Source organism: Pan troglodytes, chromosome 4 (assembly GCF_028858775.2).
Source record: "Pan troglodytes isolate AG18354 chromosome 4, NHGRI_mPanTro3-v2.0_pri, whole genome shotgun sequence".
Taxonomy (NCBI): domain Eukaryota; kingdom Metazoa; phylum Chordata; class Mammalia; order Primates; family Hominidae; genus Pan; species Pan troglodytes.
Window position 1 is genome coordinate 156,486,209 of NC_072402.2, and position 19,618 is coordinate 156,505,826.

The following is a 19,618-nucleotide window of genomic DNA, read 5'->3' on the forward strand; positions in this document are numbered from 1 at the left end:
GATCATGTGGTCTGGGGCAAAGACTTTGGATGGACAGGGATCCAGCTCTAGAGATGAGGCTAAACAGGTGAACTGTCTTGCCCTAGTGTAGGCATGTATCCTTACTGCATAAAGATAAATTCTACCTAGAATCCAGTGGTGCCGATCACAAACATATACAACTGGAAGATGAAGGGAAGCCCTCTTACCTCTCTGAGTCTGTACATGCCAATTCTACCTGACCTTGGAAGGTAACAGCAACTGTTAAGGCACCCCCAGCATAAGACATCATGGCAATGTGAGCCTATCACCCTGATCTGATAACACCCTATGATAAAAATGGTGGCACAGGCTAAATTATGAAGGTTAAGAAGGTAAGCCCTGGGGTTGGACTGTTTGGGTTCAAGTCCCATCTCTCTACCACTTGGTAACTGAACCACTTACTTATTTAACTTCCCCAAGCTTCAATTTCCTCATCAGTAAAATGAGAACAACATCATACGCAGTGGTGAGAATCCCACAAGGGCACTACCAAACATTTATCATATTGCCTGGCAGGAACTAAGTGCTCAGTGAATGAATGTTAGCTAATATTAGTCACACTTCTGCATTTTCTGTAGCTTTTTCTTAGATGTCTTCTGATCAAATTCTGATTCTGTACAATGCAAGCCTTGACAAATGGCCTCAAACTGGGTTAATATTTTTCTGCTTCTACAAAAATAAAAGGCACTCATGTAATTTTATTCGATTAAAAACAACCATCATCACTACTACAATTACTATTACTACTTTCTACTACTATACCACCTGGCTTATGAAACCTCTGTTTTTTTTTTCTTTCCTCTTTCTGTCATTCTTCCCTCTCTCAAGATTGCATGTGCTCTCTTATTAACTAGGACTTTTCCTTCCTTTATAAAAAAAAAACACGGTATAGTTCAAATCCAGTCTCTAGTCCTATCTGGCTGTGTAACCTTGGGCAAGCTTTTTAACCTCTCTGAAACTCAGTTTACTCATATGTAAAATTAGAATAACAGGAGTATTGCATACAAGCCTATTGTGAGGCTTAAAGTAATACCCATAAAGTGCCTACACATGATGAACCCTTAGCAAGTCTGAGCTATTTCTCCATTCCCACCATTATACAATGGATTTCTTTATTTGGGGCAGTATCAAATTCTCTCCCTGCATGAAAAGGCAGAGAAAATTGTGTGTGCCAAGTAGCCTGTACGAAAACCTAAATATAGAAATAGTTTAGAATATTACAAAAAAGGGTTCACTTCTACAAGGATCATTCTTCTGAACTTCAGGACAATCATGATGATAACAGCCCAATTTAAAGTCCTACATCCAGGTACCCAACTGCTAATGCAGTTGGATTTGCTTGTTTTAAAAGAAGATCTGCACAAATATTTTGGGAAACAGTTTGCACCAGGACAGGGTCATAGTTGATTTATGACATAGCTACAACCAAGAGCAGCACGAAAGCAGGGGCTGGACAATGAAGGAGCATGCATCCTCCACCCTCAGCTCCTGGCTGGACCCACCCTGACCCCTGGGACAGAGTGAAGAGGGGCTCCTGGCACACAAAAGGCAGTGGCACTGGAGGGACAGAGGAGGGAGGAGGACAAAGATATTACATTAATGGGGTTTCCTTCCTATGACTTTCATCAATTTTGTTATATAGAAACAGATCCTTTAAAGCAATTTGGATAAATCCAAGTTGCATGCTAACCTCCCTTTGCTGTTCCCAAAACAGGTCAAGAAAGTAGGAAAGTGAGAAAAAATGGAGGGACCTTGATTAAGCGTAAGGCAGAGGTGCAAATGCATGATTTCCTGATGTGTCCTTATTCCATATTCAATGGAGTCCACTTGGGTTAAGAAGGCACAAGGTTTTACAGGAAGCTTCAGACTAACCCACCTCCTTCTCAAAGGGTCAGTAATTTTTAATGCCAATTTTGAGCTCCACTTTGACTACAATGACATGAAACAAGGAGTCCGTATTATATTTACTCTTCCCATCTCTCAACTTCCTTGATAAGCAACAGAAAGAAAGATGGAAAAGGTAGAAGATACAGCCCACAAGACCTGGGACAGTCTGTCCTCATGAGGACTGCTGTCTCCAGCAGGAGGAAGACAGCAGGCTGGCAGCAAAACATGCCATGAATTTGATGCTTCTAATTTACAACCCAATAGTTTCAACAAAACATAGAGTACAGTTGGCAAGGGGAAGTTACTCCACCTTTCATACCTGGAATGTTCCATCTTGCCTAAAAATTAGTTGAGTGGGCTGGGAAGCTCATCTCTGTTTGGCTTTATGAGAACTTTCATTCTACGACCAAATGCATACCCCTTGTTTGCTGAGTAGAAAATACCAAGGCAGCAGCAGCACGAGCTAGCAAGGGGCCTGCCTGAGTGGGTTACTGGCAGTAAGCAGTATACACAGAAGGCTTACAAAGAACAGCGTCTGTTCTGGAAAGACAAACATACCCAAGTATCACAGTCTTAACTTTCTGCTCATCTGCATGGCCCCTCTAGAGAGAAAACAACACAAAGAAATAGGCTAAACCAGTGTCACGGGAGCACAGCTAGAAATGGAAATCTTTGTGTGGTCATATACAAATCACTTACATTCTATAGGCTTTGGGCAGCTGCTCTCTGGCTATGTAACTATTTGTCTTGGAGCTTCACTATCCTTATCAAGAAAAGAAATATGCTACGAGTATCTACCTCGTAGTGTAGAAAGAAGGGTGAGATGATCTACCTCAAGGTTTAGCACATTGCCTAGCATATGGTAAGTCTCAGTAAGTTAGGATGACTACATGCTTACAAAGCAAATGGGATGAATGAACCCTATGGTACCTTGTAACCCTAACATTGTTTTTATTCTAAACTTTAGTGAAGTGAAAGAGAGAGTGCTCGGAGCATGCTGGCTAAGAAACTGGGGCTCAGAACTGAGAACACAATGGCAGATTTGCCACGGCGTCTATATAACGGGATGCATGTTTTGTAATCTTGAGCTGATGCTGATGGTTGCCAGACAAGTCAACTGGTAGGTTAAAAGAACAATCACAGTGCTTGGACAGTACTGCACAATTAGAACATAGTCATTTTCATGGGGTTGCAGTCACACACTGAGATGCTTAAGAGCTGTAAATTCCTAGAGCTAGAAAAAGCCCTTTGTGGTTCTAGGTTCTCCCAGCAAATCACTCTCTCTGATGAATAGTCACCGAATAAGTCAAGAACCACCTACACCTGGATTATGCTGCCATTGAATGATGTTCCTTGAAGATCAGGCTACAGTAGACTCTTTCTACAAAATAGTCACAAATTACACCCTTGCTAAAACTTGAATGGGCTTTTTCTATACATCCTGTGACTTTGCATCTCCTCTTCAATTCCCAACATACAATAGGACCTCCACACCATGGCAAGCCCAAGAAGACAAACTGCAAAACAGAAGCTCTCCCATTGCTTATGGGCCAAAGAAAGGAAGTCATTCCAGTAGTAACGGTTGCCTCCTGGTAAACCCAAACCAACTCTTCTAGTTTCCCCAAATTCTGTAGACTGAAGCTGGCCCACCCAGAGCGGCACCACTAGAGTCTACACATTCTATTAGAAATTCAAGTATAGACAGTATCTTCAACTAGATCAAGCTATTAGATATTAATGTTCAGACAACACCTACCTCACTCCAGACCAGCATGGTACCGAATATGACCTGTAACCCATCAAAGAAATTGTCCCCTATGATGATCACAGTCGCACCTCCCGTCGTCCATCCTTCACTCGGGCTGATGGCTTTGATACAGGGAGTAGCTGCTTTTCAACACACATGAAAAAGAGAAGGAGTCTGCTGTTAGAACCAAACTTTAATGATGAAGACTTGAGAAAAAGGAAAAAAAAAAATCTTTTATCTTTTCACTAACAGAAAGTCCCTCAAGATCTCAGCATTTCCTAGCCACATTAGGACCTGAAACTTCAGGGTGCAACTTCAGTTTTTAAAAGCATTCTTTTCATTGTTTCTATTAAGATACATATATTTTACCCAAATCTTTATCAAACCTGAAACTTTATGAAATAAAACACAAAGCAAATTTTAATTTGTGAAATGCTAAGGGTTTTTTTCTTATTAAATATGGGTGACTTTCTGGAATATATTGGAAACCTTACAGAATTGCTTCATAGTTAAATATATCTCCTGAAAAGAAAACTTACGTTTTTTTAGATAAACATTACCATCCAATAGGAAGCTAAGAAAGAGAGGAGCCTGGAGCGGGAAATGATTCTTGCTCCATGCCTTCTGTCTGAAACACTAACATTGCAACATGTCTCATTAAAAATCATTACGATTTTTTTTTTCAAATAAATGTCATAGATCCCATTTTACAGATGTGAAGAATGCAGGTCACTCGGGGTGAATTATGTAACCAAATAGCTGAGTCAGGGCTCAACCACAGAGTTTTCCATGACCTTTGCTTTGCTGTCTTTCCCAGGCATAAAACCCTAGAATTGACTTTTTCAAAATTTCATATCTCTCTTCTTTCCATTATAAATGGCCCTTGGAGATGGGAAATAATTTGCAAATACTGTGATTCCAAATAGACTGGAGGTGGTTTGTTTAATGAGCATGGCATACTTTCAACAGAATTGCTGGGCATAAATGTAATTGTTGGATTGTTTTTAAAATCTCTCAGGGGGCACCTTTGTGCCACTGAGGGTTTTTAACTCTACAGTGTCATGCTTCTGTTCTCATGATTATTTTTATGAACAACAAGAAAGCAACATCCTAAAGGGAGATATTGTTCAAGGAGAGAAAATGGGACCCTCACCTTTAATAAAAAGTTTATTAAGTATCCAAGACTGACTTTCTGAGCATTGAAGCCAATGAGAGCACTAGTTAATTTTAACGGGAAAAAACTGGCAAAAAAATATTTGGACTTTGTCAAATTTGGCAAAATGTCATGCTTTAACTTTTGCAAGAAGGAAAGAAAATATTAAGTCCAGCCCGGTGGGACCATTGCTCACGTGCCACCACACAAACAAATAGAATGGGTTTGATTTTGATTCAAATTAATCTTAAAAATTTGCACAGAGAAATTTGGAAATATCCAAACTAAACATTTCATGTTGGCTGAACTCATAGCAATGCATTTACAACTAAAACTGGGCAGTTCAGATGACTTTTCTCTTCTCTACTTTCTCCCAAAAACAAAATAATTAATCAAGAAGATGTAAATGATTCGTGACTTGACATTTCTTGTCTGATTTTTTAACATACATAGAGGTTGTGATCAGTGTTCCACAACTATAGGGCTTTTTCTTAAACAAAAGTGACCTTTAAAAGTAAAAAATGTTTAAATGCATGATTAAGTACTCCCAAACCAGTGGTACCATATGATGTATGATTTGAAGCAAGTTATAAGAGAAATAAACTATATTTAACAACTACATAAAGTTCTAAAAATATATGCAGTTTGGAAACATTTTGTTGATGTCCCCAAATATCAATTCTTAATTTATAACTCAGTCTACTTAGTTGCTAGAATGGAGTACAAAAGGTGTTATGATATCCCTAGTACTTCTGAGAAGAACAGGTTATTGGTTTAACTGAATTGGTCTTGAGAGTCCTGACTGAGTCAAACTATGGAATCCAATGGGGTCATTAATTGCTCTCCCTGAGATTACCCACACAGATCACAAAATGGTCTTGGTGTTTATTATCAGTTTTAGCTTTGGAATTTCTGTTAATTTTTATTTTTTTAATCACACACACATATTTCTTTAGCTAAATACGGTCTCCTGCAGGCTTTCTCATCATTGCACAAAGGGAGGTGGAAGGGGGTGTTTCTGTGTCTTTGAGAAACCCTCCTACAGGAAAGGCCTTAAAATAGCATGGCCAAGACCTGCTGGTTTTGAACTTGACCCCTTCCCTCTTTTTTCCCACTTGTTATACGTAGGATACAGAAGTCACGTGGGTGTACATGCATGTGTGTGTATGTGCTTTCAAACACTTCCCAAGGGAAGTTGCAATGTTTTCAAATACTGTGAGCAATTTTCCAGAAGCAAAGCTATATGTCAATGCCTCAGAGGCAAGAAAGAGCATCAAGCTTCCAGAGATAACCAGGTGAGGAAACAATATTTGACACCATTGTCTTAGTTTTAGAGAAATAAAGCCTTAAAGGAAGTACCCCAGGAAGAATGACACACCCCTCAGTCCATCCTACCTCTACACTCAGCACCATCCACCATCCCTGCTTCGAGACTATATGCCATTCTTAGAGCAGGTAAGTCATTCAGACCTTTCTAAGTTTAGACCTCTAAGGGTTCCAAAGCTCCTCCTATACATCTGTTATAACATATTAGTCTTGAGGGGAAGCTCTGTGACACCTCCCCACTGGCAAATTTCAAAAATATGTAAAGGAATCATGAGCTATCCCAGAGAGAGAGGATGAGGAGGGGAAGCTAGTAGTATTTAGTAACTGGATGTCAAACTGGGTATAGTGGCTCACACCTGTAAACCCAGCACTTTGGGAGGCCAAGGTGAAAGGATCTCTTGTGGTCAAGAGTTCAAGACTGGCCCAGGCAACACAGTAAGACTCTGTCTCTTGAAAGGTTTTTTAAAAACTAGCCAGGTGCAAGCCTGTCATACTAGCTACTGGGGAGGCTGAGGCAGAAGGATTGCTTTAGCCCAGGAGTTCAAGGCTGCAGTGAGCTATGACTGCACCACTGTACTCCAGACAGAGTGAGACTCTGTCTCTTAAAATAAATAAATAAATTAATTAATTAAATTAAATTAAATAAAAGAATGCTAAGTATCCAACAATGCATGAATGCATGGGATAGTCCCCATAAATGAAGAACCCCAACATGTCAATAATGCAACGTAGAAAACCCTGTGACCAGCAAAAGAGAATCAGGCCCAAGAGCTATTGTTAAGAATTCACAGACCCATGTAGACCAAGGCAAGACATACAAACGAATGCAGCAGCTCAGGCTCTCAGAACAAGCATGAGATTAATGGCCACTGTTTCTCAACATCTGTAATGCAACGGGAAGGTGCTGGTGAATTGCACGTGCCCCAGGGAAAGGTGGCAGCACTGCTCAGCTTCAGCCTTTGGTGACCCCATAAAAATGCAGGCCTAGCATCGTCTGGGTTTCTGGTGATCTTTCCAAAGAAGCCAGGAAGCCACATTTTTATGTCAAATTTTTCAATCTTTCAATGTTGGAAACGAATTCAGTATTTTTTTAATGCGTAGGCCAAACAAAATGTTTGTGGGCTGGCTTTAACTCACAGGCTGCTATTTTACATTTTAACCCTACTCACAACACACCTGCCAGGCTAAAAGAAGACCTGGAAATACTTGCAATTGTGGCTAAAACTATAGGTACCCAAATGTTCATTGCGGTATTGACAGCAAAAAATTCAGATGTCTAGGTGCTCCCAGTAGGGAGTGGTTAAAGAAATTATGGTATATTCACACCATAGAATACTAGGAGTGTCATTAAAATACACAAAACAATTCTATAAACTGATATGGAAAGATTTCAAAATAGGTTAGCAGGTGAAAAAAACAATTTGCAAACTAAAGGACAGTGTAATTAAGTTGATTTTTAAATGATATATATGAACCTGTATATGAACCAGTATGAGTATGCATGCAGTTATATGTGAACAAGTATGATGGACAAAGGCCTGGAAGGAAGGATATGCATAACTGTCCCCAGCAGGTCCTTATAAAAAGAACTAGACTGGGGTTGACAGAAAAGGAGGACTATTAACATTTATTCCCTATATATTTGTATGATTTAAATTTTTTCAATGTGTACAAATAAGGTACTATGTAATAATAATTTAAAAAATTAAGTAGCAGCAGAACATTTAATTCTATGAGAGCAAACAGTTGTACTTTTTAGAGCAAAATTACATTTTAAAAAAGGAAAATAAAACAAACAAAACAGCTGCACTGACCCTGAGCCTCCCCTTCTCTCCTCATTTTGGATATGTTTTCTCTGAGAAAGCTCAGACAACATCCAAAGCAGCCAAGGACTTATTTCTTACATTTGGGATACCCAGAGAGAAACAGAGGGGAGACAGGGAAAAATCACTTTTAATAGTCACAGTGGATGGATTCAGTGGAATTTGACTGTGAAAAGATTTATGAAAGAGTTCAATTCAGCACAGGGATGTGATCATCAATACAAGTCTATCTCCAAGCAAATATTATGGAATGTGGGGGCGGTGTTTGAATACAAAACCACTTTTACCAGCAAATTTTTGATTTAATTAATACAAGATTCTTTCTTCCTCTCCAATGAATTTTCACACTCATAAGTATCCGCAAGGCCAGTGACCCAATTTCTGGTTTTAAATCTCATTAAAAATAAAAGTTTAGGGTTAGGGGGTGGGGTTTGCCTCTTTTTTTAAATCCCTTCCCCCACCCTTCACCAGCCACGAAAGTAGAGGAGATTTTCCTTCCTTCAAACTATGACAATAACATGATTACCCTACCACAGTTTAGCATAATGGCTCTGAAATGCTCATGGCACATTGCAGAGTTAAAGTGGAAATTATTAGGTAGCTCTTCTTTGTTATAATAATGATCACTCCACAAATAAAAGCTCTTCTCCCAAAGGTACTGCAAGGCACAAAATGCTAATTCTGAAGATTATGTGTGTGCTTTTATTAAATATTACTATGCCCTGCCTGTTTGAGGGCTTCTCTGCTCTGATTGTTTTATGAGTACCATGTTAATGTCATTCCCATCTTGCTAGCAGCAGGCACACATTTTAGCGTTTGTATGAGAGTTGATCAAAGGCCACGTGCTGGGGGAATTGCTGAGAAAACACGGACAAGCGATAAAAATCTAACAGATTAATTGGTTTAAATTTCATTTCAGGGTGTTGAACTTTGGCTCAGGACTCTAATACTACACCGTGAGTCAGGGCCTAATTACCAGATTTCCAATTTGCTTCTTGAACAATGGTCATGGTGAGAAGGAAAAGAGAGGGAAGAATAAAAAAAAAAAAAGAAAGAAAGAAAGAAAGAAAGAAAGAAAGAAAGAAAGAAAGAAAGAAAGAAAGAAATCGTTCAGCTCCAGTACGTATTTAACAACTAATGTTCTGTGTGCAGACAACTGCACCAGGGGACATTTGCTATCACCTACTCTATCTCCCGAGCATTTATATTTCCTTTGAACAGCCACAGAAGGCAGAAGAAATCACAGATGCCCTCGGTAGTTTAAAATTTTCTGATTTACAGAATAAGTGTTACATGATTCAAGTGCCTGCACACTCGCACTGGGAGCATCAGTCTCTTTATTAGCAAGGTGAATTTATAAGCTGGAATCGCACTTCAGCCTCCAATAGAAATGATCTATTTCATTGATAGAAAGCAAGGGCCAGGAGAGCCATGTTTACCTCGGGGTTTATGGGTGGCCTTGGGAATAAGGGTTAATTGAGCTCAGAGGTGCCTGCCCATTGAGGTGAATTAGTGGTGTGTGCAGCTATCAGCAGGGCCCTAGGGCTGCTCTTATTTTTCCTTCTGAAATCTCTCTGTGCTGTGATCAATACCTCACTTGTTTGGGGTAGCCATATAGATGACCCAGATTCAGCATTTATCATATCTTATCCCCAAAATGAGGCATTTGTGACAATCAATGTGACATTATGAAAGCCTAATTAGAGATATATTGTTTGGCTTTTTTCTCCATTCCTGTATCTAAATACACTGGAGAAACAACACTCTGTGAGTTGATAAAATGTACAAATTTAGAAATTTTCTAATCTAAATCTAAATCTAAATCTCAAGGTGATATAAGGTTCTTTTCCATTCCCATTACATATGGTGTAGGAAAACGTGCACACTCTCCTTTTCCAGAATTCTATTAACCAGAACTCTCTATTAGTGAGCATTTCTACAAAGCAGACCACTGATGCTTACAGTGGAGGTGAAAATGCTGGCACTAGCCTTTACTGGCTTCTGAGTAAAGACAGAAATATGAAATTATGTTAAGTTGATTTTAACATTTGGAGTATGACTGTATTTGAAAATGGGCAAGAGCTCCAGTTGTTCAAATTCCACATCTAGCACCTAGTGCAACCTCGAAACAGTCTCTTACCTTCTTTAAGTTGTAGTTTCCATAAGGGCACTCACCTCACAGAGTTCCAGCAAAATACACAGAAAATGCCTACTTGTGTTTTGTTGTTTTACTATGCACCATATAGTATGCTAGTTGCTGCTATAATAATTACCATCAGCTCCCCATTAACTAGAGTTTATTTACGAGAATACCCTATACTCTCATCAGTTCAGATTATGTATTTTATTGTAAGACTTTCCTAAGAACTCCCAGTTCAGCTGCTTGCTAACATATCCAACTAAATGTACTGAGTAGGTGGAACTGGCAACAGTCCCTCCAAAGTAGAATGTTTTTTTAAGGATCTCATTTGCCTGGAATGAATATTAATGGGAAACTTTTCAGAAATGAGGAATCGACTTTAATGTTATTGTCCCAAATTTTTGAGAGTTGGCAGAAAACATAAAACCCATGAGCTCAGCTCATTTCTACGGGATACTTGTGACCTCGTAAAACTCATGCTTTTCTCCCTTTTATCTCCTTAATTTTGGTGATGTTGTACTTGGGAGAAACGGAGAGACTATTGAGGGCACAAAATATTCCACTTGGACTCAGCGCACAGATATCTCTTCCTCCTGCTCGATCTGAATGCTTGTTTTTGCTGGTGTTTTTTTTTTTTTTTTTTTTTTTTTCAGTGAATGATGACCTTCCTGCTCACAGCTCCTTAGCACTACAACCTGCCTTCTTTGATCCTGAAACTAGCAGCTACTGGACAGGCAAGAGGACAAACAGAAGGTTTTCTTCCAGCTGGAAGACTGGACCTCTGTATTTTCACCATGCACAGGAGGCAAATCTATTCTTTGTTTATCCATTCTCCAACTGGATGCTTTAGAAACCAGAAGCAATTAGAATGCCTGACCTGAACCATGGTACCAGAGTATGCAAACTTCACTTTCAGAATGCTAACTCCAAATAAACAAATAAACTCAGCCAATAAACAAACAAACAAATTTGACAGTTTCCTCATGCAAGGTGTAGCAGCCTTTATAACACTTATGCTGTTGCTTTAACTTGTATTACTAGGGATTTGTTTCTGCCTTACTTTATTTTCTTCAGTAATTGCATTATGCAGTTAAGCATTTTATTGTTTATTAGGGTTTTTATTTCATTTTGTTATTTGTCTGCATTTATTGTCCTGTCCACTAGCATATCTAGATAATACTTGGCAAAGATTCATGTATTATATATGAAAAAGAGTCGTGTGTGCGTGTGTGTGTGTGTGTGTGTGTGTGTGTGTGTGATGTTTGTCACTTTAAGGAGAAATGTAACCCATGATATAGAGATCTCTCCATACTAGATGCAATTAAACCTATTAAATATTAAATGAGGAGATTGAGAATTTCAAGTGATTTTCATCCTTTATTCCAAAGTGACTTCATTTGGCAAGAATGCCCTTTGCTTTGACAGCATTAATGGCTCTCGCAGAAAAGAAGAAAAGGAAAAATTCACAGGCACTATTTGGAAATGTAGCTCCAATGTCCATCTACATTAAGGCAGTGTTAGCTTAGTGGTGAATATCTAGATGTACCTAAACTTAGCAAAATAGTGTCTAAGTTCCAATTTATGCCATTTGCTAATTATAGACTAAGCCCAAATTATATTCTCTTCCTATTTTGCAGCTTTCTTATTTTATTCTGAATTAGCAAAATTTTTCAACAATCAATGGACATAGCACCTGAGCAAGGGAAGGACAAAAATGCTGGTGCAACAACTGTAATCCAAAACATTCCAGGGCAAGCGCTTTTGGATTCCTGAGTTTGTCTGCCGGAGATCTGGAACTGTGTGCAGGTTCATTACACGGGGTTATTTGACAATTTAGCAGTAAGAAATCTTGACATTTTGATGTACCTGTAACTTCTAAATTGCACTTGAAAGACTTGTTGAAGGCTTTTTGATTTAATGACACACAACATAGCATTGTTTCATAATATGCAAAAATTGTTTGTTAACTACACTGCAGCTCAGAATTTTATAACTCAAGGTGTGACTACACTGTTTTCCACCTCACGTTTGATCTGCCAAATCCAAAATTAAAATGTACAAAATATTAATCCTAGAGCAGCCAAAGGCAAATATTGTCATCAGTTCTTTGGGTTTCTTTCCCACCTCTTATTCTATGACTGTCAGTCACTCCATTGCAAAGCAATGGGGAAAAATTGTCATGGAGGGTAAGAGAATTTTCAAAATGAATTATTCATGGATCCAATTGTGATATTTGTTGCAACAATAGTACATTCACGTGCCTCTGATTATACAATAAGTAAATAACTCTCTTCATCCTGACAAGGAGAACTTTTATGCACAAAATTATTTTTAGTCCAATTCTCCTTATTGTCCTGTTGTAAGAAAAGTTTGGGAAATGAAAGCCAAGGGGAAAAAAGGAAATGAAAATAACCTTCCAAAAATGGACACCCAATATTGTGAAAAGGGGAAACAATTTTCAGGTTAAAAAAATATGCAACTGCTTCTTCAAGGACTATTTAAGTCTTTATTCACAAGCAGTCTTCCTGGGCCTGGAAAATCATAAAGTCAAATATGAGCAAGTCTAGTGGAAAATCTGTGACGCTAATCTTGGCTGGAGTCGTATTTTTAACAGGCCTTGAATGTGTGTGCCGGATTATCCAGATGGCCATACAGGAATCGGCCTGATAGGATTAAACCTTTATGCTGAACTCTGCTCCATCTGTTCGCCAAGGTTTGCCTTTCCTTATCTGAATATGAATTTTTAGCCTCCTTATGTCTGGAGGCAGGACCAAATTCAGCAATAAAAACATAGATGCATGCAGATAATTTAGCATTTCATTAGTTACTCTCAGTTCATATTACCTTGGTCTTTTTCTAGGAAATGTTTTTGCTATGAATTTTGCTAAGAAGAAATTTTAAAACATGTAGAATCTACTTTTTTGTTAGAGGGTTTTGTCTTTCTCTTCCTATTGAATTCTAGGAATCATTCAATTCACTATTGTAATAGGGGTTTACGTTGATGTTTGCCCACAAAGATAAAAAAGACATGGTATCCTCTTAGCAGAATTTGACTGTAAGATTAGATGATGTATAATTCCAATTGGATGAATGATCCAAGCAGAAGATAGTCACGTGTGTTTTCTTCTTTTTTTTTCTATTACAAGAGGATCGGTATTAGTCATCACTTAACAAAATTAGCTACAACACTGTTTCTATCATTTTCATTAAGATTTCTATGTTTTAAGGAGGCATGTTTTTTTTTTTTTTGCTGGGGCAGGGGTATGGGTGTGGGAGCAGAAGCTATAATTTGAGCTTAAACTGGAGTGAAAAAAGCAGACATCTGTTTTGTCCTCCATGTATATATCCCTAGAAGCAGTGAAGTCATTTATTGATCAACTGGAAAAGTTGGCTTATGGCAGGCAGGTTTCAGGAAAAAGGCCAGTGGGTTGCCAATAAGCCAGAGCTTGGTAGATGGCTCTGGGTTTCAACTCTATGACAAAGACAAAGGGAGGGCTCTGACTACCAGGCATGGTGGAGAGGGCCAGTGACAAGTTTCCCAGGCAAACAAGGTGGGAATGAAAGAAACAGTTGCATGAGAGAGGGATCTTTTAGAATCCTACTTGTGGGCTGGTTTATAGCAACATGATCATTAGATGTGCTCAGTGTGTTCACGATGGAAATCTCAAGAGATGGCAGCCTGTGTGCCCTTGGCCCTAAGAAGAGAGGATCCCTCCAGCAGTCTAGCAAGATTCCACAGGCTTCCTTCTCACAGTACCCTCACTCACCCTGGCTCTTGGCTCTATGCTGTCGTGAATGTGGGAGTCAAGCAGCTCATCAAATAATGTAGGCTTTTCCACTCACAAGTACAGTTATTATACTTAAGTAGTACCCTTAACTGAACATTTAGGGGACAGAGAACAGTCAGACTTCCCATTTAAGCTTAAGATGACTTACGCTTATTGCTATGAATGTGCACATAAACATTTTGTAAAACACATGTCTTAGGCTCCTGAAATTGACAAGAAGTCTAGCCAGGTAGTGGTTCCTGCTTTGGAAGTAGATGCCCCTAGGTGATGAAGCCTACTATAAGTCATCTCTTGTAAGATGGGCAAGTTCACACACACAACCCTACTGTCTATCTTCCACATTCTATCCTAAATGAGGACAGCTGACTGGATGTTTGATCCCATTACTCAATCTGCTTTTGCTTTGCCCATTACAGTAGCCACTAGCTACACGCAGCTATTTACACTTAATTTTCAATTAATTAATATGAAATACAAATTATTTCCTCAGTCATACCAGCCACATTTCAAGTAGTCAATAGTTATAGTGGATAGTAGCTATCATATTGGACAGCACAGAGATAGGACACTTCCATCATCACAGGAAGTTCAATTGGATACCGCTGATCTCAGGATCAAGTTTTCATAACTCAGCCTATAACTGATAAAGACTAATCAGAGCTACAATATAGGGGGTGCCCTCTATAGACTAGGAACTGTGCTAGGAACAACGATTAATCTCCAATCCTTCCAACGAGGAGCACAAAATCAAATGCTCACAGGGCTAGGCAGGAAGGTAAGTCAATGAAATGGGATGAGGAGATGCAATGGGATTGGTGGGGATTGTGGCTAAATGTAGAGTATGTGCTTCATCCAAAAGGAAGATGATTTCTGAGTTTTCCCTACCCGTTGCCATTTGAGAATGTGGATCCAGCACTACCAGCTCTTCTGATTATAAAAGACATTAGTAAATCCAGGTTTTCATATAATCTCTCTATCTTCAATTGTCAGCAACTAATACATAATTTCTGAAGGTGCCATGCAACCCAAACATAAGTATGGCTGAAGGCTGGATTCAGTTCATGATCTACCACTGTGCAACTTATATAAATCCTCAGAGGGCTCAGAGTCATCTTTTACTGATTATTAATTTCTGCAATCATTGAACTAATACTGTCACTGACTTACCAAACAATAAACATAATCATGGCCAATTTTGCTCCTGATCTTTACGTCTTCTCCCAAAACACACAGAAGTCCCCCAGTTGGCCTTTCTTTGCTATGCAGAAGATTTTCTATACGCAGTTTGGGAGATGAGCTCCTGTTCCTGAAGGATTTTTATTGTCATCATGCAAGACAGCATAGATAGTGACTTTTTAAGAAAACCATGTTTTGAATGTGAGCAGCATTTTGAAACCAACCTTGCCCAACCTTTAATAATGCACAAGTCCTGCTTTGTGCTTTTCGGAATAGTTCTGCTTGTATTTCTCTCCACAACCGAGGCTGCCATTGCTAACATATTTCAGTGAACTTTCATTATTCAGAGCCTTATCATTTTGAGCCAGTTTCCTCTCCTCCCTGACACATTCAGTGACACTGCAATCCAGCGTTTGTTACAGCACAGATGTTTCCGTGGTGATGATCTGTGATGTCATAAGCACAGGAATATGTATCATTGACTTTGCCCACATAAGCCATGCAAAGAATGAGAAGTCCACTTTCATCTCAACTCTATGATGTACTGACTCAACTTCCTCAAAAATTACTCTTTGGGGTCTGGGCTGTTCTGTCTGGACATCAAAGAGCAAATACTCACACTTGCCTGTTTGTGATTCATTTCTACTACATAATTATTAGTTATATGCAAAGTCCAGTCTACCTATCAAAACCCAGATTAACCTTCCTCAAATACCAGCTTTCAAAACTTAGCCAGCGGGATCAAGTCCACCCTCATGAGTCTGGCCCATTCTCCCTCTCTAGCCTCATTTTCAGCCTCAGCAGCAGTTAAGAGCACCAGCTCTGGATTCAGGGGGCCTCAGCTAGCCCACATTTCAGCTTCACCATTTACCAGCTTGGGCAAATTACTTCACTTTTTGAAAGCCTCAGTTTCTACCACTTTAATTGAGGATAACAATTGTAAGACAGCCCACTCATAGGATTGTTGTAAGGTTTGAATGAGTTAATCTATGTGAAGAGTTCAGTACAGAGTGGGCAAAAATTGTGAGATGATGATGAAGAGGAGGAGGAAGAAGAGAAGTTGCTGTAGGAGAAGGAGAAGGAAAATAGGGAAGAAGAAAAGAAAGATGGTAATGACCAGCTTCCCAAATCCACTGTCTCCAAACATCCTTTGCATGTTCCCAGCATTTTTTTATGAAAGATATACCACTTACTTCCATCACCCAAACAGTTACTTGCCAAAAAGATCCATCTTTTGCATGAAGGTGTCTCTTACTATCCCAGTCTACAAAACACTAACCCTTTAGTGAACTCTTCCTATCTTTCCCATTTATTATTTACTGCACTTTTCCTTGAACTCATCTTGATATATGCATGTGTATATATATATAGCTGGGCATGTATATACATAGGCAAATCACCCCAACTAGTCAATGCATCCCTTGCAGACAGGGACCTCATTCATTTACAAACTGGGTAGACAGTACTCTGCACTCAACCCATACCTGACAATTAACTAGCATTGTTAAGTTTTTAAAGGGCTTTACCATACATTATCTTAATTATTCTTTATATCAACCTTGAGCAGTAGGCAAACAGACCATATTCCTCATTCCACTTTACAAATGACATAGCTGAATCTCAGGGATTCAACTGGACTTGAGACTTTGAGAATCCATGTTGATTGATATAGTCAAATGTTTAAAACACCCAAACTACGCTTCGACTTTGGTGTTTATCTGAAATTTCTGTTCAGTTTGGCTAAAATATTCACTTCAATCATACAAATACAGCCAAAGTCCCATAAAATCTTAAGTTGTGCAATTTCTTATCCCCAAGATAGAGGGTGGATATTTATTAACTTTACAGAATATTACTACTCTATTTCCAAGTAAAGTTATTTTCCCCCTAAGACTCAGACCCGCATATGAATTACAGTAAAATCTCTCTCCACCTTCTTCTATTTCCAAGTTCAGAAAATGGCATCCTAATATAATAGCACAGGTGCCAATTTAAATACAGGAACATTGAAAATACTGCCAAACTTCCAGGCTTAGAAGCTTTTCTATTGTTACATGTTGGGCTGCTAAACACACACTGAGTCTGAACATCTAACACAAACGATAGCAACACTATGAGAAACATTTTTAAAGTATCAGGCAGTTCCTTTTAACTTTCATTTTTAATCTGGACATTGTCCATTCCAATGGTCTTCACTATAGAATGTTGCACGTATCATGAAAATAATAACAATTTACTAACAAATAGACTATTCTAAAATAGTACCTTAATAACACTTTCCCCCAACTCTCTTTTTCTTTTAAACAGCAAAGATTGGATTCCACAGGCCTTTAGCTAACCAAATCAAGGAGAGTTTCTAGGATTCTGCCAAAGTTGAAAGGTAGAGGAATATGAGGTTTGACTTTATAGATTTGTTGCACATAATAGTTACTGGAAAAGCACAGCTGGTTTGATGATTCCGCCAGAAGATTTTGGCAAAGAAAGACCAAAGATATATTTTCTTCCTCTGTCAAGAAATGATCCAATACATTGGAACTGGCTGGGATATATCCCCCTCACCCACCAGCCCACGGATAATACACCCAACAGCATTTGCCTCAGGCCCAGCACATAGTAGGTGCTCAGTATCTGTTGGCTTCTCCAGCTATGTTCAAAAGAGAAACAGATAAAAAAACAATGAAGAATTAAAGATCTCAATTTGTACCAACTACGTTCATTTTAATTATCATTCTTCTAAATAGTAGCCCAAGTACATTGCTCTCTGTTCATATTCAACATTTGCACTATCTTGAAATTTTTATTACTTTGCCCCAAGGTCGATGAAAGAAACTGAAGGGTTGAGAAGAGGCCTCAAATCTGACACTGTCTGTGTCCCTGTTCCCTGGGTCCCCTGCTGCATTTCTCCCCAGGACTGTGGATGAAAAATGTGGGTTTGAACAACTGGTATCCTGCTGATTGCAACTGTCAATTAAATAAGCCAGCAACACAGGAGCATATGTTCGCATATAAAATATTGATTAATTTCACAGATTGGGATAAAAATATATTAGTACTTGGGTTCTGCTTTCATGCTTAGTGTTCAGATATGCACTCAGTCCATTCAGATCTATTTCTGCACCCTGTGGGCTCAAGAGTGTTACTTTTGTGTTTCGCTTTTCTTATCTTTCTCTGGTTGCCCATGTTAGTGCTTCTGTTATAACTGACCAGCAGCATACGTTTAAGCAGGATTTTAATTACTAGGTCATCTCCCAGCCGACTTGCCCACGGCAGGCTGGCAGAAAAGCCACCGTCCTGCAATCCATGCCTCAGATTTTCTCTTGTGTCCCTCCAGGTAAATCTCTTTTTTTTGAGGATGCTAAAATCATGCTGATGGCATCATATTCATCTGATAACAATGATGACCACCTAATTTCTATAAAGTATCATTTCTGTCCACTGAGTATTTCAAGTTGCAGGGCTGGCACAGGGAGTTTGAGATGGGGTGCCTGATAGTGTGACGTGATACCAGGACTTTTTATCTTAACCCAGAAAAGCACCTTCCCATATATCACTGCACATGCCAACTAACTTACCCTTGGGATTTAGCATAGATCTGGCTTTTCAATTTGCCTTTGAGTAATGTCGTCAATTTGTTTCAATTGAAGCAGGTATTATATTACATGCTCAAATAGCAGGAGAATTTCTCTCCACGTCTGAAGTCCAATGTGGAAGGGAGGTTAGCACTGACTAAACAATAAGAAAAAACAGTGGTGAGGACCCCTGTGTCAACTACTTGGAGATTCAAAAGCTGCAGATAAAAACCTAACTTTGGCCACGACCAAATCCTTAAAGGATGGCCTCAGTTTCCCAAATGTGTTTAGTAAAACTAATAATACTAGTGCCCTCCCATGGCTGTTAAGAGCATTAAAAGAGATCATACAAAGTGCTCAGCACTGAACTTGATGCAGAGAAAGTACTTAACAACCGCTATCGTAACAGTAAGGCCATGATCACCCAAAACACTGCTCTAAATGCTACCATTTTATGGACAATGAGTTCTGTTAGCTCATGATTAAGAAACTGTAATGGAACCACATCTCAAAGTCAAAGAGTAAACAACCTATGGAAATTTTCCAAGTTTAGTTTCTCAAAAATGGATCTCAGACCTAACCTACCTTCCCTATTTGCCCTCCCTACAGCTTCTAATGTTTTATCCCCACGTGGAATTTTGAATATGTGTTCCCCTCTCCTGTTCATTCTCATTTAAAATTTTAAAAGTTTCCCTGATTCTTCAGACTTGGCTGAGTCCCCCAGTTCTAAGCTCTCTTAGGAGTCTGTATTTGTACCTTATAGCACTTAACCATCATTGCAGTTTAAATCATTCCGCATGCCATTATTTGTCTAATATCAGCACATAAGTACTTACACTTATGTGACAGTCTACGTCATAATGCTAACAACTGTCCCTGCCTTATCACCTCTGTAGCCCTATTGTCTGATATAATTGGCAGTCAGTCAATAAACATGTGTTAGTGTTAAATAGATGAATGATTGAATGAATAAGCAAATGAACTAAAG

The 19,618-nt window shown here is 38.9% G+C and overlaps 1 protein-coding gene across 31 annotated transcripts in view; it reads right to left on the bottom strand.

Annotated features, from left to right (window-relative positions):
- The window catches only part of EBF1 (EBF transcription factor 1), a 402,216-nt gene that overhangs the window by 96,812 nt on the left and 285,786 nt on the right, over positions 1-19,618 (bottom strand). For 17 of the 31 annotated variants that reach the window (XM_063811625.1, XM_063811629.1, XM_063811634.1 and 14 more), the window contains one exon: positions 3,665-3,795. In XM_063811625.1, coding sequence (XP_063667695.1) covers positions 3,665-3,795 — 131 coding nt within the window. Of the gene's footprint in view, positions 1-3,664; positions 3,799-19,618 lie in introns of all 31 variants that reach the window. The other 14 variants (XM_063811624.1, XM_063811626.1, XM_063811632.1 and 11 more) reach the window with 1 other exon arrangement.